This window comes from Tachyglossus aculeatus, chromosome 18, assembly GCF_015852505.1.
Source record: "Tachyglossus aculeatus isolate mTacAcu1 chromosome 18, mTacAcu1.pri, whole genome shotgun sequence".
Classification (NCBI taxonomy): Eukaryota; Metazoa; Chordata; class Mammalia; order Monotremata; family Tachyglossidae; genus Tachyglossus; species Tachyglossus aculeatus.
The window spans coordinates 32,139,449-32,166,613 of NC_052083.1; the positions used below are offsets into that span (position 1 = coordinate 32,139,449).

At 45.1% G+C, this 27,165-nt stretch overlaps 1 protein-coding gene across 5 annotated transcripts in view; it reads right to left on the bottom strand.

The window, feature by feature from the left end:
• PDE9A (phosphodiesterase 9A) overlaps nucleotides 1-27,165 on the bottom strand; it is a 68,546-nt gene that overhangs the window by 22,974 nt on the left and 18,407 nt on the right. For 3 of the 5 annotated variants that reach the window (XM_038760413.1, XM_038760412.1, XM_038760414.1), the window contains exons 3-7: nucleotides 25,561-25,638; nucleotides 24,960-25,003; nucleotides 12,891-12,945; nucleotides 11,858-11,928; nucleotides 3,082-3,166 (exon numbers count right to left, since the gene is read on the bottom strand). In XM_038760413.1, the coding sequence (XP_038616341.1) occupies nucleotides 3,082-3,166; nucleotides 11,858-11,928; nucleotides 12,891-12,945; nucleotides 24,960-25,003; nucleotides 25,561-25,638 (333 nt within the window). Of the gene's footprint in view, nucleotides 1-3,081; nucleotides 3,167-3,622; nucleotides 3,680-10,899; nucleotides 10,989-11,857; nucleotides 11,929-12,890; nucleotides 12,946-24,959; nucleotides 25,004-25,560; nucleotides 25,639-27,165 lie in introns of those variants that run through there. The other 2 variants (XM_038760415.1, XM_038760416.1) reach the window with 2 other exon arrangements.

A 27,165-nucleotide genomic window follows, 5' to 3' on the forward strand; every position in this document is an offset into this window, starting at 1 on the left:
CCTAGTACACTACACAATACCAGCTGGGCACTCAATAAATACTACTCCTAATCTGGCTATAACCAGCTATATTACTTTCTTCCCCCTGGTTCCAGTAGCTGTAAATAATTATGTGTCAGCTTGTCTCCCCATTATTTTGTTAAGCCCCCTGTGTCTAACATGTAGTGTACGTTAGCTCAGGGTCCGGGGGAATGCTTTGTTGAGCAGAGGGCAAATGCCTATTGCTTGGGATCGCTGTCAAAATGCCTCAGACTTGTTGCTGAAAAGGGAGGGGGCCAAGGGGAGAAGGAAGCATGCCCAAGGCACATTGGCACCATTAGAAAAGCCATGGGGCAAGGGAGTGGCATCCCAATCATAGCTAGAGGCCAAGTGGTGCCTGATATCCTCAGGCCATTCAATGGGAGGGGTCCTCTTGCCCTCTGATTCAGCCCCAAGGAGGTTCTGTCCCAAATGGACACAATCTCAGCTCTCCACTGTGCCCTGATGGACCTCATGCCCAAAACTGGTTACATTTTGCCTGAGGGCTCTCATGATGGACATTTCTATTTATGATAGGGATCCTTTCGAAAGAGTCAAGATTGGCTCGGAGGAGATCTTAGAGTGAGGGAGCGAGCGGTCTGAAAGACCAACCTATTATGCTTGTCTTTGGAGTTTGGAATGTTACAGCTGCAATATTCTTTACAGGTCCATTTTCCACAAGAGTTTAGCGTTCAGGAACATTTGATTACTTTTATACTAGAGTTCCTGTAAATCTCACCTCAGCTTCTGAAATGTCTGACTGCTTGATGGTATCTCCCAAGCGCTTAGCACAGGGCTCTGCCACAAGTACGTGTTTAATAAATACTGTTTGTTGATTGATTCCTTGTGGGCAGGGAATGTGTCTACCAACCCTGTTGTACTGTGCTCTCCCAAGCGCTTAGTATAATGCTCTGCACAGAGAAAGTGCTCAATAAATACGATTGATTTAAGAGGAAGAGGTTGGACCTGACTCTGAAAAGGCATCTGAATTTTGGGAAAGCCACTGAGTTCAGTGGATTCAGTCTTGGGTTGAGAATTGGGAAGGATCCCAGGAAAGTAAGATCCCAGCCCCTTCCTTCCTCTCCCCTTTGTCCCCCTCTCCATCCCCCCCATCTTACCTCCTTCCCTTCCCCACAGCACCTGTATATATGTATATATGTCTGTACATATTTATTACTCTATTTATTCATTTATTTTATGTGTACATATCTATTCTATTTATTTTATTTTGTTAATATGTTTGGTTTTGTTCTCTGTCTCCCCCTTTTAGATTTTGAGCCCACTGTTGGGTAGGGACTGTCTCTATATGTTGCCAACTTGTACTTCCCAAGCGCTTAATACAGTGCTCTGCACACAGTAAGCACTCAATAAATACAATTGATTGATTGATTAATTGAAAGCTTACCCAGATGGTGTCTAGTACAGAACCCTGCATGAACACGGTAAGCACACATACTGAGCACGAGCTTTTCTGCCCCAGTTGGCAAACTGAAAATGTACGCAGGATCTAGCCAGGGTGGGGGCAGGGGGAGAAACAGAAATTAGTGATGACCATCTCAAAAGTAACAAGCCAGAGATCACTCTTTGAAAAGGTAAAATGCTGTCCAGCATGAAAAGGAAATGAACATTGGACCTTTTCTGAATTTCCGGAGACAGTTCCTGTGACCAAGTTAGAAGTTCTCTGCCTGTTATGATTCCATAGGGAAACTTGACCCTGAAGGACAGTCACTATATAGACTTGTCCAAGGATCAATGCTGCTTCTCATTTCATCCTGTCAACTGATGTCTTCACTGTTACCCCATTAAATGAGTTTTCCACAGATTTTGTAAAAGCAAGAAAAATATCCTTTGTAAGTTGGTTTTGGGAAACCTATTCTCGGACTACATTAATACAAATGAAATTTCTAAGCTGCAACAATGCAAGAAGTACATTATCTATGGCTTAGGCTGGGAACACGCTTGAGAAGCAGCGTGGCTCAGTGGAAAGAGCACGGGCTTTGGAGTCAGTGGTCGTGGGTTCGAACGCCGACTCTGCCACTTGTCAGCTGTGTGACTTTGGGCAAGTCACTTCACTTCTCTGGGCCTCAGTTCCCTCATCTGGAAAATGGGGATTAAGGCTGTGAGCCCCCCGTGGGACAACCTGATCACCTTGTAACCCCCCAGCGCTTAGAACAGTGGTTTGCACATAGTAAGCGCTTAATAAATCCATTAAAAAAAACCATTTCTACCAACTCTGTTATATTGAACTCTCCCAAGTATAGTGCTCCGCAAACAGTAAGTCCTTGAATACAAGTATTTCAGAGGGTAAAGTATGAACGTGCACTAACCATTTTACCAATCCCACAAAATTACAGACAATTCTGGCACACATAAAATGTCTTCATCCTTCAACTGGAGTGTCTGAAATTTTTTTTTCGTACTTACGATCACCACAGTGATTATTTAGACAGGTTTTGACTACACACATAAAGGATGTCTGATAATGCCCCGAGTATACTACAGATACTATGACTACTATTACTATAAAATGTATCAAATAAATAATGGCTGCCCTAAGTTTGTTTACAGCTAGTCCAAACTTGGCAACATGAAAAGGGATTCCCAGGTTTCCACAGGGGTTTTCCGCCCAAAATATGCAGTAGCAGGAAGGAGTTGTGTTCAGACCTACGGTACCGGTTTTTCTCTGGAATAGACTCGTTACATTATTTCAAAATGGACCTAAGTCTCACTAGGGAATGTGAGGCTCGCTCCTCATTAGTTAAATGTTTTCCCTCTAGCATTGTCTTTCTCATTTGCAAAGTCCCTTACTGCTGACCGAATCAGTATACATAAATCAAGTTGGGGTGGCCTGTGGAGCTCTCCTCTAATCCTTGGGCTGCCGTAAATTCTCTAAGAAAAAAAAGACATCTACATGAAAATCGGAGCGCCGCTTCCTGCTCCCGAGTTTGCAATTCATTTCCACTGAATTCAAATAAGCACCTCGCTGCTTTGGAGAGGGAACCGAAAAGTCTCCCTTCTGCGTGGAGACGGTTGAACCCCGAGGAGGGAGAAATGAAAACTTACCTGGTGTTTCTCGCAGCCATCTCTTCCCTCATCTTTTTAATGTCACTTTTGCATTTCTCAATCTCCACTACTTTCAGTCCTTCCACTGGCAACAAAAGAAAAACAAGGAGGGTGTTACCATGGAGAAACTTGAAGGATCTCATTGCGGTAACCGAGCCGAATGTCAAAAGGATGGAGATTGTGTGTGTGTGTATGGATGTGTGCATGTTTAGGGGGTTCAACAGATCTCCCGGATGGAGGCAGGCTGCAGGCTGGCAAAAGAGCAAGCATTTTGTGTGGCAGTGGGGCGATCCTTGCAGATGCTTGCTAGCATTTCAGCTCCACATACTGCAGGCATGCTGTTGCCAGTTTGAAACTATTATGACCTAAAACCTCCAAACAGGCGGTCCCGAAGGAATTTTTTTTAAAAAAAAACCCTCCCTTCCCCTTCCTCCCAAGTTCGAGATCACTGACAAAGAGGTTTGCTTGGGAGGAAAAAAGAGGAAAACGTGGGCCCCCTCGGCGCATTCAAATAGATGGGTGGGTCCAACCTGCCCCCCACCGTGGGATTTCGGGCCTGGACGGGGGTCGGTCTTGGGGCAAGCAGAGGCCGCCCCGCCTCCTCCGAGGCCGAGGATGGGCAGGGCCCTATTTCTTTAGGCCCCTTTATCGGTCACACCGGGGTCACTTCCCAACAGCTTGTTTACCACCCAGCCGCTGGTGCAGACTGGTCCATGTTCGGGAAACGCGGGGGAACGTGGAATTGCACAATCAGTTTGTATTCAATGACTTAACAGCATCCTCCTCCTCCTCCCCGCCCCCCTCTCCCCTTCTTCCCTTAGGGCAGAGCTTGCAAACTGCAATCCCCAGCACCAGCAACTACGGGGAAGATCACACTTGGTCTTCAGCGGGCAAGGAGTTCTTACTGTATGCAGAGCACTGTATTGAGCTCCTGGGAGAGTGCAGTACAATGGAGTTGGCAGGCACAATCTCATTTCTTGCCTCTTCACATTGACTTGCCCCCTTGGAGTGTCCTGGATGGCTTTAAGGCACTCAGCCAAGCCTTGTCCAGCTCCTATTCCAGCTCATGGCTTACACTTCCCTCCTACTTTCTTCTCATGCTGTCCACCCCCGCCTCACACTCCCCTTCACATTCAGTAGAGTATTGCTCTCCCCAACTTCAAAGCCCTTTGAAAATCACATCTCCTCCAGGGAGCCTTCCCTGACTAACCTCCCATCTCACCATCCTATTCCCCCCACTACTGCTTTATCTAGGCAGTTGAGTCCTGATCTCCATCTACAGCAGTGTAGATCTCTGTTGCTTCCTCTTACCTTTAATGAATCCCCAACTAAATTGTAATCTCACTGAGGGCAGGGAGTCTACTAATTCAGTTGTACTTTGTCAAACAGTTGGTCTTGGGTACCTGGGAGTGTGACACTCCATCGGGCAGGTTTCTGGCTACTCCAGAAGAAGCCTGTAGATCTCTCTGAGGCCTCTTAAACTGCTGATGGAGTTGGTCAAGTTACTTGGAGGAGGACAGGAACAAAGCGAGTGGCAAAACCCCCGGGATTCTGCCAGGCCTGTAGAGTGCTCATGGGCAGGAATGACTCCTGGGATGTGCTTGATGGTGAGGGGAAAAGTTGATTTGTGAAAGCGGCCCACTCCCTGTGCCCATGAGTTGGTCACTGAATGTGTGGCTAGTTCAGGGAAGAAGGAGGGCAGAGGAAACTTTTTAAGGACATAGTAATATAAAGCCTCCTGTAATGCTGCATCCCAGCTGAAAACTGGGAGTCAGATGCTAGGATGAAACAGTGTTGGGCACTGTTTTGGGTTTTATTTTTTTACGGTATTTAAGTGCTTACTATATGCCAGACACTGTTCCAAGGACTGAGGTAGATACAAGCTAATCAGGTTGGACATAGTCTATGCCCCACGTGGGCTCACAGTCTTCATCCCCATTTTACAGATGAAGTGACAGAGGTACAGAGATTACAGATGAAGTGACAGAGGTACAGAGAGGCCAAGTGACTTGCCCAAGGTCACGCAAGAGACCAGAGGCAGAGCTGGGATTAGAACCCAGGTCCTCTGACTCCCAAGGCCACGCTCTATCCACTAGGCTACGGTGCTTCTCATGAGAAGCATACAGGAGAGCTTGAAGCAAGGACAAGCACAAATTCTGTAATTTTGACCTAAATATACCATGGTGCAAAAGTCACCCCAGTTCCCATTAGGGAAATACCTTTGATGGTTATATCACAGGGCTCACACTATTCCCCTGCACATTGTGACCCAATGAAGCACATTCAGCACTCCAGCTCTGGACAGACTCATGGGAATCATTGATCAAGGCTGAGATGATAAAAAAAGGCCCTACAAAAAACCGTGGATCCTTCCAACTTCAGGAACACCACATTTCTAGACTGTGAGCCCACTGTTGGGTAGGGACCGTCTCTATATGTTGTCAACTTGTACTTCCCAAGCACTTAGTACAGTGCTCTGCACACAGTAAGCGCTCAATAAATACAATTGATTGATTTACCCTAATCTCTAATTTCCAAAAAAAAAAAAAGTTCTGGAAATTGCATAAAAACTCCAGAAATCTCCCACCCTGACCCCATGTTTATGCTGTTACCCCTGCTCGGAATTCCTTCCCCCTTGCAAATCTACCAGACCATGGCTCTCATTCATTCATTCATTCATAGTCATTGAGTGCTTACTGTGTGCAGAGCACTGTACTAAGCATTTGGGAGAGTACAATACAACAGTAAACAGTCACATTCCCTGCCTACAACAAGCTTACAGTCTAGGGGGGGAGATAAACATCAATACAAATAAATAAAATTACAGATATGTAGGTGAATGCTGTGGGGCTGGGCAAGGGAAAGAACAAAGGGAGCAAGTTAGGGCGATGCTGGGGCTTAGTCTGGGAAGGCCTCTTGGAGGAGATGTGCCTTCAGTAAAGCTTTGAAGGAGGAGGAGAGTAATTGGCTCTCCTACCTTCAAAGCTCTCCTAAAATTACACCTTCTCCAGAAGGTTCCGTCATCAATCGTCATCATCATCAATCGTATTTATTGAGCGCTTACTGTGTGCAGAGCACTGAACTAAGCGCTTGGGAAGTACAAGTTGGCAACATATAGAGACAGTCCCTACCCAATAGTGGGCTCACAGTCTAAAAGGGGGAGACAGAGAGCAAAACCAAACATACCAAGAAAATAAAATAAATAGAATAGATATGTACAAGTAAAATACATAGAGTAATAAATATGTACAAACATATACACATATATACAGGTGCTGTGGGGAAGGGAAGGAGGTAAGATGGGGGGGGATGGAGAGGGGGACGAGGGGGAGACGAAGAAGGGGCAGAATGTATATACGTTCCAGAATGTATATTTAATTATATCTTCTTGCCCGCTGTTAGGTAGGGACGGTCTCTATATGTTGCCAACTTGTACTTCCCAAGTGCCTAGTACAATGCCCTGCACACAGTAAGCGCTCAATAAATACGATTGAATGAATGAATTTTGCTTGTCTGCCTTGCCCATTAGATAGTAAGCTCCTTGAGGACAAGGAACAGATGTCAGGCCCCCAGAACACCATGCTTTGTGCTCAATAAATCTCACTGATCGATTCAGAGCAGAAATTAGAATTCACTAGACCCTCTAACTCTGAGAAGCAGCATGACCTAGTGGAAAGAGCCCAGGCCTGGGAGGACCTGGGTTCTAATCCTGGCTCCACCAACTGTCTTCTGCGTAATCTTGGGCAACTAACTTCTCAGTGCCTCAGTTGCCTCATCTATAAATAGAAAATGAATACCTGTCCTCCCTCCTACTGTGAGCCCTATTTACCACCTGATTTATTTGTATCTACTCAAGTGCTTGACATAGAGCACTTAACAAATACCATTAACCCCTCCCCCTACAAAAACAACCAAAAAACCCCTTTTAAGTGACAGAAGACTCTTAAAACACTCCAAAACTAAGGCAATGACTAGTTCATTCCACCCCATTTCAGTTTGCTGCCATCTCTCCCTAATTCCTAATTGCTCTAAGAGCCTATGATAGGCTATAACCATAGAGCCAGAGCATCAGTTGGGTTTGCTAACTCACAGCTGTGGCAACATTTTTTTTAATGGTATTTATTAAGTACTTGCTATATGCCAGGCACTGTACTAAGCACTGGAATAGATATAAGCTAAGCAGGTTGGACACAGTCCATGTCCTACATACAGCTCACGGTCTTAATCCCCTTTTTATGGATGAGGTAACAGGCACAGAGAGAGGTCCAGTAACTTGTCTAAGGTCACACAGCAGACAAGCAGCAGATCGAGGATTAGAACCCAGGTCCTCTGTCTCCCAGGCCTGTGCCCTTTCCACTAGACCATGCTGCTTCTCTGGTAATATCTCTACTAATATGTTTGTTACCCCTCTAGTTTGGTCTTGGAGTTAAATTTTTTGAGGCTGTGCAAGTCACAGGCAGCCCTGGAGGGAAACCTTTCAGGTAGTCTTCAACCGGAGGAAAGCCTTCAAGTGAGATAAGAATTTCAGTTGCAAATCTCCTTCCGTATCAGATACATTCTGGCTCAGAAGGAGCAAACTTTGTGCGTAAGCACAAGGAGAGTCCTCAAAAGAAATGAAATGCTAGGGAAACAACTCTCCCCACCTAGTAGAAAGACAATAGGCTTGGGGGCCGAAAGACCTGGGTTCTAATCCTGGATCCATCATTTGTCTGCTGGGTGACGTCGGGCAAGTCAGTCACTTCCCTGGGCCTCAGTTTCTTCATCTGCAAAATGGGGCTTCAGAGCCTGTTCTTCCTCCTGCTTAGAGTGTGAGCCCCATGTGGAACCCAATTATCTCGTATCTACCCCAGCGCCAGTACAGTGCTTGGCATATAGTAAGTGTGGAACAAAAACATTTATTATTATTATTATCATTATTAATGCCACCAATCAATAGGATGTGTGCAGAGCACTGTAGTATGAGCTTGAGAGGGTACAGTGGAATTAGTAAGCATGATTCCTGCCCTTGAGGGTAATGGGAGGAACGTCTTCGCTACCATATTTTCTCTCCCTCTTCCAGCACTCTGAATTGAGAGATGAAAGGCAAACCTAGAAGACTTGAGTTTCTGAGAAAATCTTCAATTGGGATAACTTTTTCATACCATTTGTGTTTTATTCTGAAAGCATAGCACTAATCAAAGGGAGGCTTTACGTAGCTGACCTTTGCCCTGTTACTGTCGAGCTATTAAAACATCATTATTTTGGTGTGAATACATTCAACACACAAGGAAGGAAGTACAGGAATGCAAGTATCCCTGCCTTGTTTGAATCCCCTATCAGGAAATAGTGGGTTTTCTTTCTTTAGGACAATCTTTAGTCCAAGATAATTCAGAAACTCTCTAAAGAAAGACTAAAGTGGCCTTTTTTTTTCTAAAAAACTATACAGAAGAGGCATAAACACTAAAGGCATATAGAGTTGTGGACAGTGCTTTTCTCTCCCTACCCCTCCAAAACCAGTCTTGGAACCGTCCGTTAACTTTTGGGTGTGAGGGCACAAATTTTTCATACTGCTGGTTCTCAGAAATCAGATTTGAGGTCGGGGTTGGGGTGTTTGCACACTTGCTAGTGCCTGAACAGCTGTTTGAGGCAGGGGAGGGTTGCTCTTTAAAAATAACCTAGCAAAAAACTTCCTCCTGCTACTCTGTTTTTCCACAGGCACCCCTGCTGTTGACTGTTGAGTTAACCAAGCTACTCCTTTGTGGTTTCACCTCTTGCTGGAGGGAACAATATCCTTTCATCTCCCTCTTAGGGGCAAAAAGCCCAGGAATGTGTAATAATGTAGATGTTAGAGGCTGTGCCTACTGAAAAGGTTACCCATAATGCATAATGATTTTTTTTTACATAATTCTAGCTACCACTATAATAATAATAATGGCATTTATTAAGCACTTACTATGTGCAAAGCACTGTACTAAGCACTGGAGAGGTTACAAGGTGATCAGGTTGTCCCACATGGGGCTCACAGTCTTCATCCCCATTTTACAGATGAGGGAACTGAGGCCCAGAGAAGTTGTGACTTGCCCAAAGTCACACAGCTGACAGTTGGCAGAGCTGGGATTTGAACCCCTGACCTCTGACTCCAAAGCCCAGGCTCTTTCCACTGAGCCAATTGCCATCTTAATTGTAGTTGGAGAGAAAGGTAGGGTTTTTTGGTGAGCAAAAAGGTGAATATAGTGATTCTGAAATTCTGCTCCTTTAGCCATGGTACTCTACTGATCTTTGTTTTTGTTGTCATGTTCTCTTAGTGCTTTATTTTATCTCTCCTTATGCATCTTTTAGACCGTGAGCCTTTTAGACTGTGAGCCCACTGTTGGGTAGGGACTGTCTCTATATGTTGCCAATTTGTACTTCCCAAGCGCTTAGTACAGTGCTCTGCACATAGTAAGCGCTCAATAAATACGATTGATGATGATGATCTGTCACCAGTCCCCTCTCCTCCTTTTTATTTTTAGTTTGGGAGAACCCTTATGGACGGGGACCGTGTCTAATTCCCATCTGCGTACCTTTCCCAGCGCTTAGTATAGTTCTCTGCACACAGTAAGCACTTAATACTATTACTCCTACTCCTAACAGAGGATATTGGGAGGAAGCGCCTGTGTATGTCTGGTGAGGGGGAATGAAAAGTTGCCAGAATTCCTTAAAAAGTAATAGGAACTTATTTTTCACTAAAATGGAATATGGGTAGGTATCTATATATCTCCCTTCAGAAATATGGTATATGCAAATGTAGGTGCATATATGGATGCACACCTGTATTCAGTGATGATGAAGTCTCTCATCAGGAATGTCGGGTGAGCTGCAGTCCTGAATTTTCATGACTGAGAACCTGTGAGAAATTGATTCTAGTTGTTTGAGCACTATCTCTCTCTCGTCTCCCTCTCACCCCAGTGGGGGTTGCGGGAAGGAGAACCGCAAGTGTGGAGCAGCGTGGCGTAGTGATTAGAGCATGGGCCTGGGAGTTAGAAGGTCATGGGTTCTAATCCTGGCCCTCCCACTTGTCTGCTGTGTGACTTTAGGCAAGCCACTTAACTTCTCTGAACCTCAGTTCCCTCAACTGTAAAATGGGGATTAAGGCTGTGAGCCCTATATGTGTCCAATCACTCATTCATTCAGTCATATTTATTGAGCGCTTACTGTGTGGAGAGCACTGTATTAAGCACTTGGAAAGTACAATTCAGCAATAAAGAGAGGCAATCCCTGCCCACACCAGGCAATATTATTAGCACATAGAGCAGTGCCTGGCACAGAGTATGCGCTTAATAAATACCATCATTATTATTAGCCCATTACCAAGGGCATGTGTGGCCCAGGTTAGCCAGCTACAGGTCTAGAGCCCAAGTCTTCTGATCCCCAGAGCAGTGTTTTTTCCATTAGATCAACAGCAGGACTCCAGTATGTTGGAAACGTATTTATGTCCGTCTCCCCATCCAGACAGTAAGCTCCTTGAGGGCAGGGAACGTGCCTACCAACACTGTTGTACTCTCCCAAGCGCTCAAGACAGTGCTCTGCACACAGTAAGTGCTCAACCAATACCATTAGAAAAAAAAAGTGAAGGTATCTAGGAGACGCATAGTTATACATATGAGCAAGTAGGTGATTTTCTGTTCTGCATACTGAAATACCGAACTATAATAGAGGCAGAGTGATGTGCTAGGTGTATTTTGGGATGGCTGCCCTCACTTCTGGGCCGTAGCTCTCAGCATCAAGGAGTGAGCGGGCTCCTAGTTGAGATGCTACCCTATTTTCAGATGGGAAAGAAGAACAAAAAGGAATACTCACCCCTCTGCCTTGGAGGCCAGAAGCAGCGGGCAGAAGCCGGGGTCAGCTGGCATCCCAGAGCTTGGGCCAGTTTTTGGGCAGCTCCCCGACAGGGATGAAGGGGAACCAGCATCTGCCCACGGTCCATATGGCTGCCCTACTATTCTCTCAGTGCCCAGTACAACCCCTGTCTCGTCCACCTGCGTGCACCGCGGAATAGTCAGTCCTCTGGTGGCTCCCTGAAGTCTCTTGCTTAGATCTCCACGCACACTTATGCCCGGCATAGAAGCCTCCTCTTACCGAGAGTCCCTGACTTTTACAAGCTTCGTTTGATTCACTATTTACTCCATACAGTAGCCCCCGTAATTAAAAGTGACCTTGGTTGAGGGGAAAGGGGCAGGCGTAGACATCAAGCCGGCGCTGTGACGCAGTGACCTTGAATGCTGTCGTATTTGGTTTTCAACTTGCTTACATTCTAATTCTCGCAGTGTATGCCCTCATTAGTGCCCAGCACGTGTGCACGCCTGGGTGAGCCCTTGACATTTGCAAAAAAGCTGTTCAAATTTCCTAATTGTTTAGCTATCTCTCCACAGCAGTTCTGTGAGGTAAGCAGAATGCAAACCGTATTCGCCCATTTTATAGAAACAAGACTGGTTCTCTTCCAGTGTGTAATGGGGCAACAGCTTAGTTTTGATTTGAGTTCTGACCTCTTCACTTAGTCCATTGCAAACTTGGTAGCGTTGTTTTCTGATCGGCAAACAAAGGGCGATGATTGGAATAGAGAGGCTTCGGTAGGAAAGAATGTAGGTGATTAGAAGTCCTATTCACCGCTGTTCAAAACGGTACTCGGTAAAAGCAGAAACCTACTACAGGGAGCTCGTAAGCACAGATTGGCAACTCTTCCGCACTAATCAACCTCAGGAAGCTGTCCCCTCTCCCCTCTGCTGTTCTGAATTTCAGTGGGGAAAAAAACACTCACATTCAACTCGTTTCTCCAGCATTGCCAAGTGATTAGCGACTTCAGTCTTCAGTTCGTTGATTTTAAAGGCCCTAGGGGAAGAACAACACACCAAAAAAAAAAAAAAACTTTCAAAATACAAGCATGTAGCTTTCCTAAGCTTGCTGTATATGTTTAGCTAGAATATCTGCATCTTTCTCTGCTACCCTGGGCGGAAGGCACAGAAATCAGTGCTGACAGGGATGGCTTTGCAGAAAGAACCCAGTGTGGATGAACAATAAAAAAAAAAAATGGAGCCCTGAGCCAACACAAATCAGAGAAAGAAAAGATAATGAGCTTTGTGTAGAGATGCTGTTTTCCAGGCAAGGATAAAAAGACTCTTCGGCTACCCTTGGTGAGACCTGAGTGGTTTTCATGCAAGACCTGGAGTTTTTTCAACTGGATTCTAATCCCAACTCTGCCACTTGCCTGCTGTGTGACCTTGGGCAAGTCACAGAACTTCTCTGTGCCTGTTTCCTCATCTGTAAAATAGGGATTGAATTCCTCTTCTCCCTCTCCTTTAGACAGTGGAACAGGGACTGTGTCCAACATAGTTATCATGTATCTACCCCAGTGCTTGGCACATAGTAAATACAGTTCTTGGCACGTAGGTTACTTGTACATCTCTGTTCTATTTATTTTATTTTGTTAATATGTTTGGTTTTGTTCTCTGTCTCCCCCTTCTAGACTGTGAGCCCACTGTTGGGTAGGGACTGTCTCTATATGTTGCCAACTTGTACTTCCCAAATGCTTAGTACAGTGCTCTGCACACAGTAAACGCTCAATAAATACGATTGATTGATTGACTTAAAAAATCCCACAATTACTATTCTATTATCTTTGCCCATAGAGATATGTCTTCCCCATTAAATCTTACAAGTAGTGACAGTCTTGGCTCCCAGAGAATGAATTGAATGATCATTTGACATTTTGTGTACTCACACACAATTTATATTGTATTCACATATATGAATGTGGATTTAAATATATTTGAGTGTGGATTTAAAGTGCTTACCTTGAGAACTGTTCTGCAAGCTGAGTCAATACATTCTGAAAAACTTCTTCTTTTTCTGAAAAACATAATAATCAGGTTGAGTAGAGAATATGGAAGCCTGATCAGGAGACCCAAGCCCAGCTGATTTCGGGGACACAGAGATCCGTCAACAAATATTGAATTTTGAAAAACTGAATTTGGACTGGCTTAGCTATTACTGGACTTCAGTGCAAAACCCTTCTCTGGATGCTGATGGACCTGGGCAGTCCATTTCTGCTTTTGAATTCACCCCTGTCCCCGAGTTCTCTGGGCCATGATCAGGCAAGTGGTCTGTTGTCCTTTGGATTTGCAGTACTTCCTTCTGCGGGAACTGGCATGAGGTTCTGGCATGTGCAGGCTGTAAAGTGGAAGCTGGAAAGCAGCATCTAAGTAAGGGGAAGTTGTCATGCTGAGCGTGGGGAGCAGGAGGGGGTATTTTATGTTGGGCAATTAGAGTGGTGATGTGTTCTCTTCAAGACTGTTATAGAAATGCGAGACAAGATGTTCTCTGGGCAGAGAGTGTTCTCTGGAAAGAGAGGAAGCGGTCTGGAGTCATCAAAGACCAGCCAATCCAGGTGATGGTTTGGATCCCAGTCTCTGGTTCCCAAAACTCTTTTATGAGTTTCAGGCCCATTTTAGACTAGAGCCTGCCTGGCTGGCTGCTTCCCCGTTATGGCCTGGGCTGGATGCCTCAGAGGACGGAGTGGACATCATCATCATCATCATCATCATCATCAATCGTATTTATTGAGCGCTTACTATGTGCAGAGCACTGTACTAAGTGCTTGGGAAGTACCAATTGGCAACATATAGAGACAGTCCCTACCCAACAGTGGGCTCACAGTCTAAAAGGGGGGGACAGAGAACGAAACCAAACATACTAACAAAATAAAATAGAATAGATATGTACAAATAAAATAAATAAATAGAGTAATAAATATGTACAAACATATATCCAGGTGCTGTGGGGAAGGGAAGGAGGTAAGATGGGAGGGTGGAGAGGAAGGAAGGGGCTCAGTGCTGCACTATCCACACAAGTCCATCCAATGGGGGCTGGGGGAGTCGCACCACCCCAGCTCTTGATAATAATAATGATGATGGCATTTATTAAGCGCTTACTATGTGCAAAGCACTGTTCTAAGCGCCGGGGAGGTTACAAGGTGACCAGGTTGTCCCACGTGGGGCTCACAGTCTTCACCCCCATTTTACAGATGAGGGAACTGAGGCCCAGAGAAGTGAAGTGACTTGCCCAAAGTCACACAGCTGACAAGTGGCGGAGCCGGGATTTGAACCCACGACCTCTGACTCCAAAGCCCATGCTCTTTTCCACTGAGCCACGCTGCTTCTCTGTGATCAGTTCAGACCCTGAAATGTTAAGCCCAAGAGCCCTCAGGTGTTCCAGATGGTCTTATATAAATATCTGATCTGTGATTTTCTGACTCATTGTCCACGTGGGGTCTTAATAATAATAATAATAATAGTAATAATGGCATCTGTTAAGCACATACTATGTGCAAAGCACTGTTCTAAGCGCTGGGGAGGATACAGGGTGATCAGGTTGTCCCACGTAGGGCTCACAGTCCCCATTTTACAGATGAGGTGACTAAGACTTGCCCCAAGTCACACAGCTGACAAGCGGCGGAGCCGGGATTAGAACCCATGACTTCTGACTCCCAAGCCCATGCTCTTTCCACTGAGCCATGCTGCTTCTTAATATGTCGGGCAGAAATGCCGAAAAATGCTTTTTGGGTGTGAGAGTTAGTTCCGTAGAAGATCCTCAGAAACAGCTAAGGGCTGAGAGGAGACTCACTCGTCTTCCTCTGCTTCACACAGGGCCTTGCTTAAACTGATTTGGACAGGTAGGCCTAGGCTGTCCTTGCTTCTAAAGATCAGCAGGGAAGGAGATTTATGTTGGCCAATTTAGAGAAGCAGCGTGGCTCAGTGGAAAGAGCGCGGGCTTTGGAGTCAGAGGTCATGGGTTCAAATCCCGGCTCTGCCAATTGTCAGCTGTGTGACTTTGGGCAAGTCACCTAACTTCTCTGTGCCTCAGTTACCTCATCTCTAAAATGAGGATGAAGACTGTGAGCCTGTGGGACAACCTGATCACCTTGAAACCTCCCCAGCGCTTAGAACGGTGCTTTGCACATAGTAAGCGCTTAATAAATGCCATCATTATTATTATTATTATTTACTCACCCATTTCAATGTTTCTGATGAGAGAGTGGCTAGTGAGGTTGGAGTGGCTGATCCCTTCCCCAATCATTTCAGGAGGCCGGGGCAGTTCTGGGCCTCCCCTGTGGGTTTGGATCCACTCCAGAGTGGGATTGGGTGTTTTGTGTCATCTGCCCTGCTTGGGCAGAGCAGGGCAGCAGAGATGGGAAGCCCTGGGGCAGCTCTAGTTTGGGGACAACTTGGATGATCTGGGACTTTTTGGAGCTTTTCCCAGGTTGTCAAATCCCACGCGAGTCCTTACCCACCTCCACCCTGAGGTGAGCACAGGCACTGGGCAGGGGGCCGGGCACTGAAAGCTGCCAAGCCAGGACCTTTCCTATCAGCTGAAATGCCTGAGACTGGGAGGGTTTACCGGCAAGAGCTCCGATCATTCTGCCTGTTGTTTCTCAGCTTCCTGGGGACTGCTGCCGCCTCCGGGGCTGCCAGGCCTCTTGCTCGAGGAGCCTGGTCTCCAGAGTTTGCCCACAGGACCTGAGGCTAGATCCCTCGCACAAACTGACTTCTGTCCTTTTCCACGTTGGCCCAGTAACCTTTAGGCAGCTCGCTGATAGATGGGAAAAACTCTTTGGTTTTGGTCCCATTTTTGAAGATGCTATAAAAGTGGACCAGCTAACTAGCTCAAGAATCTGACTGACCCACAAGGTGAACTGTGGAAGCCCCACTTCCAAATGATTAGTAGTCATTCATGTATTCGTTAATGTTCTCGTGGGCCAAGCATTATACTAAGCACTGGGGTAGATACAAGATAAACAGAAGCAGCGTGGCTCAGTGGAAAAGAACACGGGCTTTGGAGTCAGAGGTCATGGGTTCGTATCCCGGCTCCACCAATTGCCAGCTGTGTGACTTTGGGCAAGTCGCTTAACTTCTCTGGGCCTCAGTTACCTCATCTGTAAAATGGGGATTAAGACTGTGAGCCCCCCCAGGGGACAACCTGATCACCTTGTAACCTTCCCAGCGCTTAGAACAGTGCTTTGCACATAGTAAGCGCTTAATAAATGCCATTATTATTATTATTATTATAAACAACTCATATGCGATCCCTTGTCCCATAAGGGGTTCACAGTTTAAATCTGGGAAGAGAGACGCATATCATAGCACCATTTCTCCGAGTCCAACATCTAAGGCAACAGTTCTTAAAGGCTGCCATTATCTGCTGATGTTATTTACGTTGTCAGAGGCAACTTAATACCATCCCTAAGGATATACAGGAATGGATTCTTTATGGAAGATTTCAGCCATCTGGACAAAATGTCGCTAATTTAGGCAGAGTCTATAGCAGCAAAGTGAAGAAGTGACTGAGACAATCATCTAGATAATTCTATTTAAAAAATGCATAATTATTTCAATTAGCTGGGTAGCCTAGGTGCCATTGTTTTTGGTGCCTAAATTGTCAATCAGTCGTATTCATTCATTCAGTTGTATTTATTGAGCGCTTACTGTGTGCAGAGCACTGTACTAAGCGCTTGGGAAGTCCAAGTCGGCAGCATATAGAGATGGTCCCTACCCAACAACAGGCTCACAGTCTAGAAGGGGGAGACAGACAACAACACAAAGCAAGTAGACGGGTGTCAATACCATCAGGATAAATAGAATTATAGCTATATACACATCATTAATAAAATAGAGTAATAAATATGTACAAATATATACAAGTGCTGTGGGGAGGGGAAGGAAGTAGGGTGGGGGGGCGATGGGGAGGAGGAGAGGAAAAAGAGGGCTCAGTCTGGGAAGGCCTCCTAATTAATTGAGCGCTTACTGTATGGAGAGCACTGTCCTAAGCACTTGGGAGAGTACAGTACAACAGACTTGGTAGACACATTCCCTGCCCATAAGGAGCAAAGGCATTACTGACAAATCCATTTTTGCAAATGGACACAGACAACTCCCTGGACGATGCTCAGCCTACAGAGATTGCACACTAAATACTGGTGACTGCACACTTTCACACACCCACACATAAATACCAGTTATGTTCCCAGAGGAAATTTGAGATTCCCCTGTATTTCTACATCCGGTCTGCTTTCTACTCAGTTTGAGAACGATTTCATAACCCTGGGGTGAATGTATTTGTTCTCTACTAATCTGTGGACATAAACTATGTTTCCCCTGCTCTGCTGATTTATCAAACTCTACTACATTGTGCAAGACATCAAACATCTTTTAAGGGTTGGGTAACAAACATTTCTAAAAGAGTTGAAGTTGGCCCCTTACACCAACAGCCAAAACGTATTTTACACAATGATTTTTGTTCCCTAGTAAGGGTGACATTATCACAAGGCTGAAAGAGCACATTTCCCCAAGCTAAATATCGGCTCTGACGTTCAGGAGGGTTTAGCTACGAGGGTAGGCGACTTAAAGCCCCAAGTTTAGGCAAAGCCCCCTGGGTGAAAGCGCAGATTTACTTCTGTTGCATTTTCAGCCTCCCGCTCAATGAACACGAGGGCAAATAAGATTAGATCCTTGAAAGATCATGGGAAGGGTTTTTTCCGTTCCAAAAGCAGAGAGCAGACACAAAGCAGACCTGACAGCGAGCTTCTTATTTAGAAAAGAACGAGAGCTCTGTCTCCACTTACCCTCCACCCGGGCTGAAAGGTCTCGGAGTCCAACACCAAGAATAAACACAGAGCCCTTTCCCTGTGTCTCCTCTTCATCGAGTCTCAATTGAACTGGTGGTGGCTTTCCCGGGAGGGAGATCTCATAATTTATCCGATGCCTTTAAAACTCTGTGTACCACTCGTGAGACTTCCACCCCCTGTCAAAACTCCCCGAAAGTACTAGCACATTCTAATCCAGGGAGCAGTCACAGGCAATTTGCTGTTTATAGATGCCATAAAAGAGATTTCAAAATGAAAATGTATGCCTTTATAACCCTAGAATGCAGTAAAGATATATGATTAAACAATGGTCAATCCTTTCCTCTTAAAGAGGTAAAGGTCCATTTCTCTGGTCTGTTTAAAACCAGAAAACAAATGCATTCATTTCAAGATGCTTTCATGTCACAGACTCCCAGCTGGCACCGAAACTTTTTTTTTCCTTTCTGTCTGCTAATGTAATCTCCAATTCATAATTTCATAAGCAAAGTCAACTGAAAGAGATTGGACCATCAAGCTTTGTAGACTTGGAGTCTCTTTGGGCACATGACCAAGCTATTTACAGATTGAGAATTCTCAGGCTCAGTTCAGGCAGGGTTGGTTTCCTTGATTTTGGAGAGGACAGTATCCTTTTCTGTCTAACTCATTCAGCTCTTGCCCTACCTTCCTGATTCCCTACTACATCCCAACGCACAAATGCTAAAGCCAGCATACTCACTGTACCTCGATATCATTTGTCTCGCTGCCAATCCCTTGGCCATGTCCTGTCTCTGGACTGGAACCCCCTTTCCTTTCATATTCAGCAGACAGTTGCTTTCCCTTCCTTCAAAGCCTTATTCAAATCACAACTCCAAGAGGGCTTCCCTGCCCCCTCTGCTTTCTGTATCATCTATGCACTTGGATCTGTACCTGTTAAGCACTTGATGTTCACCCCGCAGCCCTGATGTACATATCTGTAATTTATTTTGTCTGTCTCTCCCTTTAGACTGTAATCTCCTTGAGAGCAGGAAATGCATCTACCAACTCTATTGAATTGTACTCTCCCAAGTGCTTAATTAAGTGCTTGTCAGGCAGTAAGGACTCAATAAATACCTTTTATTGATTTGGGGATATGGGAAATCTTCCAGGAAGGTCTTTAAGTGATTTAGAAAAATAGAGGTTTTTTGGTATTGACTTAGGCACTCCAATCACTTACTGAATTCCCAAAGTAGTTAATAAATGCCATTGATTGATTGATGAATGTACATAAGTGTCATGGGACACTGAAGATAAAGGGCCTAATCCTTACTAGAAAAGCTGTCTGAGATATCAGTGACTCCTTGGTATCTGAGAGAATCCTACCTGCTGAATGAAGCCTGTGTTTTATATTTGCACCCAAACCTATGTTTATACTTTTGAAGATTTAGATTGGATCTCCACCAGCCAGTTATCCAGAAAATTCAGCCCTCAATTACCCAGATAGTTCAGAGAAGCTAGGTGACCTAGTGGAAAGAGCAAAATCAGAGACCCTGGATTCTAATCCTGACTCCACCACTTACTAGCTGTGTGGCCTTGGGTAAGTCACTTAACTTCTGTGCATCAGTTTCGTAAAATGGAGATTAAATACCCTTTCTCCCTTGGACTTGGACTGTGAGCCCCATGTGGGAAAAGGACTGTGTTCAACTTGATTTTCTTGTACCTACCCCAGTGTTAAGTACAGTGTTTGTCATATAGTAAGTGCCGACTTGTACTTCCCAAGCGCTTAGAACAGTGCTCTGCACACAGTAAGCGCTCAATAAATATGATTGAATGAAATGAATGAATGAATGCTTAGCAAATACGCCATTATTATAAATTGATGGAATTAACTGGGTAATTTTCTAGGGCAGACCCAGCCTAATTAAATAAATTATTTGGGGCAAGATGTAGTAAACCATTCCTCATAAATATCAGGCAGAGTTTGAACCCTGGCATCAGAGCCCCAACAAGTTTTAATCCTTTGATTAAGATTAATCAAGGGAGTTGGCAATGATTTGGTGACTATGTCCCAGTGGCTGTAGCACTGAATCTAAATGCCATTCTTGTCCCCTCCTCTAGTGCTGGACTAGCCACCTCTGTGGCCTTCATCATGGCAATGTTTGAAGTAATAATAATAATAATAATAATTTTGGTATTAAGTGCTTGCTATGTGCCAAGCACTGTTCTAAGCACTGGAGGAGATACAAGGTAATCAGGTTGTCCCACGTGGGGCTCACAGTCTTAATCCCCATTTTCCAGATGAGGTAACTGAGGCATGGAGAAGTGAAGTGACTTGCCCAAAGTCAACAGCTGATAAGTGGCGGAGCTGGGATTAGAACCCATGGCCTCTGACTCCCAAGCCTGTGCTCTTTTAGATAGACCCTAGTTTCTCTCACTTCTCCCAGGTTTTGGGAGCTGATGCACATATTTACTGCTTTCTCTCTCCTAGAGGTTGAAACTTTACAGCTGAAAAAGTCCCAACTCATAACCACAGAAATGGAGTAAATATGGGATAGTAGTTATTGGAGAATAATTTTTTTTATCTTGTGCCTAGTGCAGGCAAAGCTGACTCCAGTCATCATAACTATTGTGATATTAAAGTGCTTACTAATTGCCAGATACTGAACTAAGTGCTGGAGTAGATACAAGATAATCAAGTTGGATACATTCCCAATTCCACGTGGGGTTAGCTCATCATCATCATCAGCAATCATATTTATTGAGCACTTACTGTGTGCAGAGCACTGTACTAAGTGCTTGGGAAGTACAAATTGGCAACATATAGAGACAGTCCCTACCCAACAGTGGGCTCACAGTCTAAAAGGGGGAGACAAAACCAAACATACTAACAAAATAAAATAAATAGAATAGATATGTACAAGTAAAATAAATAGAGTAATAAATATGTACAAACATATACATATATACAGGTGCTGTGGGGAAGGGAAGGAGGTAAGATGGGGGGATGGAGAGGGGGATGAGGGGGAGAGGAAGGAAGGGGACTAGCTACCGAATTGCTGTTTTACAGATGAGGAAACTAAGGCACACAGAAGTTAAGTGACTTGGCCAAGGTCGCACAGCAGGCAAGTGGCAGAGCTAGAATTAGGACGTAGGTCTTCTGACTCGTAGGCCTGGGGTCTCAATATTAGGCCAAGCTGCTTCTCAGTATGCTTTCTGGCATCGAGAATGAGACACAATCACACCCAGAGATCCTACCAAAATGCAAAGGTCTGACTCCCAGGACTGGGCTCTATCCACCAGGCCATGCTGCTTCTCTGACATCGAAACCGCAGAAGCACAGGAGGAAGTCACACAGCGGGCCGGCTGGCGTGACAGGGCCACAGATGGTGTGGCTCATCCCTCCACAGACAATCTATGACCTATGAGGCAGAGTCCCTGTCCTCTCCCCCCGGAACAGGCAATGCAAACAGCAGCAACTACAAACACTGGGCATACTCACGGTGGGAAGGACAACGGGACGTGCCTGTGTCTATCTCCGACCCAAATTTGCTCGCCCAAGTTTCACCACCACCAGCAGAGTCTCCCCTGACTGACAAATGGGGCCGAGGATTGGCCTGGAATGCCCTCCCTCTGCCCATCTGCCAAGCTAGCTCTCTTCCTCCCTTCAAGGCCCTGCTGAGAGCTCACCTCCTCCAGGAGGCCTTCCCAGACTAAGCCCCTTCCTTCCTCTCCCCCTCGTCCCCCTCTCCATCCCCCCATCTTACCTCCTTCCCTTCCCCACAGCACCTGTATATATGTATATATGTTTGTACATATTTATTACTCTATTTATTTTATTTGTACATATCTATTCTATTTATTTTATTTTGTTAGTATGTTTGGTTTTGTTCTCTGTCTCCCCCTTTTAGACTGTGAGCCCGCTGTTGGGTAGGGCTGTCTCTATATGTTGCCAATTTGTACTTCCCAAGCGCTTAGTACAGTGCTCTGCACATAGTAAGCGCTCAATAAATACGATTGATGATGATGATGATGAGAAGGGCCCAGGCCTTAATTCGATCCTTTATGGGATGCAAATAGGGATTTTTCTGAAGAGATGTTAGTGATAGTTGAGATGTCCTAGATAATGATACCATGGTCATTCAGCCCTCTGGGGAATGCCAGTCCATTCCCAGGCAGATGGAACTCAAACTTTTTTATCCCCGTGGTGTGTTGGGCTATATTAGTTCTCAGCAGGGTTTTCCTATGGAGTTGGAAAGGGAGGGCTGTTTGAGAAACAGGAACAATATTGGTCTGGCCCAGCTGAAGGGCGTAGCCTCAGCTAGGGATTTATGAGTCCCAGCCAGTGTTGACCTTAGAGGAGCAAATAACCCAGAGGAACTTTTGACCTGTAGGGAGGTCAGGAAGGGATCCAGAGACAGGGAAAGGCCTCCAGAGAGACAGGGCCCAGATAGCAAACTCATCCCTGCCTCATCCCTCAGCCCCTGTCCAGACCCCCATCAGGGGCAGCATGAGGTCACCTCAACTTTTAGAACCTGTGACTATTGGTCCGAGTCATGAGGAACCTGAAACCCTTCTGCTTCTGTCATATTTATCATCGTCTTTGTATTTTTTCAGCATGACCTAGAGGTATGAGCACAGGATCGGGAATCAGGAGACTGGTGTTTCCGCCCCAGCCCTGCCACTTGCCTGCTGTGTGCTACTGAACGAGAAAATTAAGCTGCTCAGTGCCTCAGTTTCTTCATCTGTAAAATGGGGATTAAATGCCTGTTCTGCCTACCCCTTGGGCTGTGAGCCCTTCGTGTCTGAGCTGATTGTAGCTACCCCAATGCTTAGCAGAGTACTTATTATACAGTACACACTGTATACCACAGACATGCGTCTGCCACCCCCTTACTGTTAGGATGAGAGCAGCATGGCCTAGTGGAAAGCACACAGGCCTGGTAGAAGGGCCTGGGTTCTAAAACTGCCCCCACCACTTATCTGCTGTGTGCTCTTGGGCACATCACTTAACTTCTCTGGGTTTAAGTTCCGTAATCCGTAAAAGGGCTATTTAAGACTGTGAGCCCCAAGTGAGACAGGGACTGGGTGCGTCCCAATTACCTTGTATCTGCTTAGGCACTTAGAACAGTGCCTGGCACATAGTAAGTGTTTCATACCACTATTATTATTATTATTATGATGATGATGAGTCCAGGGATCAGGAGTGGCATCTGTGAGCTCATCCGGGTGCTCCATCCTCAGGGCTTTTCACCGCATGCTAGAGTCCTTGTGAATGAGGAAATCAAGGCCAGCTGTGACCTCCAGGGTCCCTGGCAGTTTCACGTGTTTGTCTTGGCTCCCTGCTGAGCTCTCTCACCTGGGCCTCGGGGCTCTATTGTACCAGCTTTCGGTGGGGTCAGAAAGACGCCTCTGTGCTATTAGTATCCCTGGAGCACCCCAAGAAGAAGCACCAGAAAAGTGCTCATCTCTGAATACAAAAGTCCAGTGAGATGACCCACCCACCAGTCCTGCTGCCGTGCAGAGAAACAAAGGCGCAGCTAAAATTAGTCGTGGTTGCCCACGAGGTCTGGAGGCCGAAGGGAAGAGCAAAAGCAAGGTCTGTGAATTTTTACCTTTGTCTTTCCCTCTCCCCTGGTTGCTTTTAGCTTCCCTACCTCCCCCCACTACTTGGGGATGGTGCTATACAGAAACAACCATGAAAGTCTCTCTCTTCTGGGGTCAGTGGGTAAGTGGGGACCGTGAGCGCTGGTGTTGGCTCCTGACCCCCTCTGGGTTTATTAGGAGCCTAGGAATTTGCACCAGTCTGACCCAACCATACGCCCACCACCAGTCTCCAGTTCAGCCTCCGGGCCACGGGCTCTCCAAATTCTGGATGCAGTTTCTACTTTCCAGAAAAGACCTAAAGACATATCGGCTTGGTTCTGTTGGACAAGAGTTAGCAGTTTCAGACAGTCATTTTGGGGTCGGCTCCTCTGGTTTTTTAGTAGACGCTGGTAACAGGCCAGCGGGAGGGATCCGGAGGACTCTTTAAGTGTTGTTGAGTTGAAGCATTGTGATAGTTGTTGTGCGCAGTGCACTTTGGTAAGCAAGTGTATGTTTGTCTAATACAACAGCCACTTTGAGGTCTAAGAAACTAGTGTTTTGCATTTTATTAGGGAGTAGAGCATTGTGTGGATTCTGTTTATACACCACCTAATCTTCAGTCCCAACTTATGATTGTCATGTATAGTTGATTTTTTTTTAATGGTATGTCGAGTGCTATGTGTCAGGCACTGTTCTAAGCACTGGGGCAGATCCAGGTTAATCGGGTTGGACGCAGTTCATGTCCCACATAATCATGCGGATGGCATTTGAAGCAGTGTGGCTCAGTGGAAAGAGCATGGCTTTGGAGTCAGAGGTCATGGGTTCAAATCCTGGCTCTGCCAACTGTCAGCTCTGTGACTTTGGGCAAATCACAACTCTGTGTCTGTTACCTCATCTGTAAAATAGGGATTAAAACTGTGAGCACCCCCTGGGACAACCTGATCACCTTGTAACCTCCCCAGTGCTTAGAACAGTGCTTTGCACATAGTAAGTGCTTAACAAATATCATTATTATTATTACTTTGTGCCAAGAACCATTTTAAGTGGTGGGGTAGATGCAGTGTTAACAGATGGGGCTCACGGCTTTAATCCTTATTTTACAGATGAGGTGCAGGGAAGCTAAGTGACTTGCCCAAGGTAACACAACAGACAAATGGCAGAGCCAGGATTGGAACTGATCCCCAGGCCCATGCTTTATCCACTAGGCCACACTTTCTTATTGGCTATGGGTATGGATTGATGGTTATGCTTAATGTTTATGGATTCTTCTACTTTTAGAGAGTGGTCACCAATAATACATATGACAATTTTTAAAAATTATCACACTTAACCCTCCTTCTGCAATGCTTTGAGTTAGTATGATAATTCTGGCATTTGAGAGGTGTTTACTAAATGCCAAACACTAGGGTTGATAGAGTATTAGAGGATCAGACACTGTCCCTGTCCCACAGTGGGCTTATTGTCAGACGGAAGGAGAACAGGTATTTTACCCTTATTTTACAGATGAGAAAACAAGCACAGAAAAGTTAGGTGTCTAGCCCAAACTCACACAGCAGGCAAGTGGCAGAGCTGGGATTAGAACCCAGGTCTTTTGGCTCCCAGACTCTTGCTCTTTCCACCAGGCCATGCTGCTAGTTTCAAATATCTATCAACCATTTTATGGGAAAAGTGTTTTGGGGTGTCTTACCTGAAAGTTGTCTGATGGCCACTGGTATCACTTTGTATGGGGTTCTGTAAAAGAGAGTAAGGTTTGTTACATCAGTTCTAATACAGCTCTCTGACCCACATGGAATGAGGGCAAAAGAGGTTGAGTTAAAAATCTAAAGATCTTAGCCACCTCACCAGTTCCCCTTTCAGGGCCCACATTCTGAGAGAGAGAGAGTGTGTGTTTGTGTTGATAAGAAACTACTCTGAAATTCAGATTGGGGTGATGAACCCCAAATGACATTACCAGATATCCTCCTTAGTAGTTAATTCTCAAAAGTAAATACAGTCTGTTATTGCAGTTTGCAGAATTTCATTATTCTCAACTTGACATTTGAGCTATCTTTCTTCGGTTAGAATGTAAATTTTTTTTGTTTGGCTGGAAAGAAGGCAGGCAGGATAAATTTAACAGGGTGAAGACAAGCATCTAGAGCTTCTCCCCCTAAATGATTTTGGGAACTCCTAACCTGTTTCTAGCTTCCATCTTTTCCCCAGTGATGTTTCAAAGGGAGGGGAAAATGAACAGAAGGCAATGAGGAGCCAGCTCTCTTTGGCATGGGAAATCCCAGCATGATGATCATTACCTCTCCGAATTTGCTGGCATCGTTGGGTCAATAGAGACCATGGCATCATCTGTGGTCAAGAGCGAGATAGTTGTGTTCCTGAAAGATGCATTGCACACATTAAAAACCTCTCAGAAATATGACATCCTAAGCAGTATCACTGAACTACGGAAGAGTTTTGGGAGTTCCAGGAATTAGGCCACACTGAATCCAAGAGGAGACCTACTATTTCCCCTCTGTCCTTTCCCTAGATGAAGAATAGATAATTGTGCAATTCTGATTCTACAGACATCCAGTGCAACAGCATGGCATTCTTACAGAAACATTACTGATTGACTCATTTAAGATGTGAACCTGAGTGAGAAAATGACAGGAATAATTGTCTAAAATTCTTTAGAGACTAGTCAGTATTGAGACAATATTGAGAGAGCTTGTTTGGTGAAATCAGGTCAATATTTTGAGAGATAATAAATCAATACATCTCTTTTTCCTCAAGTCTTTCGAAGTCAATATCTGAAGGGGAATAAATACAGTTTTAAAGGAAACTCGTACACCCCCTGTGAAATGATTGTGTCACTCTGGGAATTAGAGATGTGAGTGAAAAGAAACAGGTGTCTCTAAGTGCACCCGCATTGATCTTTAAAGAAAGCTCATCACTGTCAAAACAAACCTCCTCTCTGCTGTTGCATGTGAGTAGTTTGAGCTGATGGAGATTTCTGAGTCTGACAGTGCAGATTAAGTATCTCTCTACTGTCAAATGAGGGGTTTGTTCTGTGTATGCAGACTTTGTTAGATTTCCTGCTGATCAATCAGTAGAAAGTGTTCAATGCAGGTGTCTTGGTTTGGCATTCCCGTGGCTTTGGCCTGGCCGTGTTTGCTTCACATCTGTACACTGTTTTTCTGATGGAGTCTCTAGGGGGTCAGGATTCGGCTGTCTTCTGTTGCAAGTGCCTTATAGATTGTAGAGCCTGTAGACTATAAGCTCCCAATGGGCAGGGATCAGATCTGTCAACTTCAGAACTCTGCATGCAGTAAGCACTCAGTAGATAACATTGATTTGTGGGTGGTTATCTGCATTTGTAGAACATCTCGTTCATTATTTGTAGGGTAGGATTGCCTGGACCCAACATTTCTGTTCATGTGTTGTAAATAAAGCAGGTTGAGGGCTACAAAATTGGAGGGGAGCTCTGAGGTTCTGCCTTCTAACCCTGCTGTATAGGTAGCTACCTCTTCTTAAAGGAACAGCTGCACATGCCTCAGCAAGGCAAGAATTGCAGAAAGGGGCAAAGCATTTTCAAAGATTTCTGCCTAGAAAGTGGTTTGATACAGGTGGTGTCTTAACTGAGTTTATATTTTTGCAAACTTTTGTAGCCCATAGACCCTTTAATATGGACTGCCTCCTGACGAAAGTGAAACCCCAAGGAGGTACAGGTTGAATAATAGGCTGTGGACATGGCAGCTGAAATGTTTTGCCTCCTAAACTGTTGTTCTGGATGTTAATGTCTGTTTTTCTGTGACAATTGCAACACACACTTCTTTGTAGAAACTGTTTTCTGTTGATTTCACCAGAAAAACAAACTCATGAAAGCTGGCAAGGTAGTCTGCTTCCTGAAAATAAAACCTGGT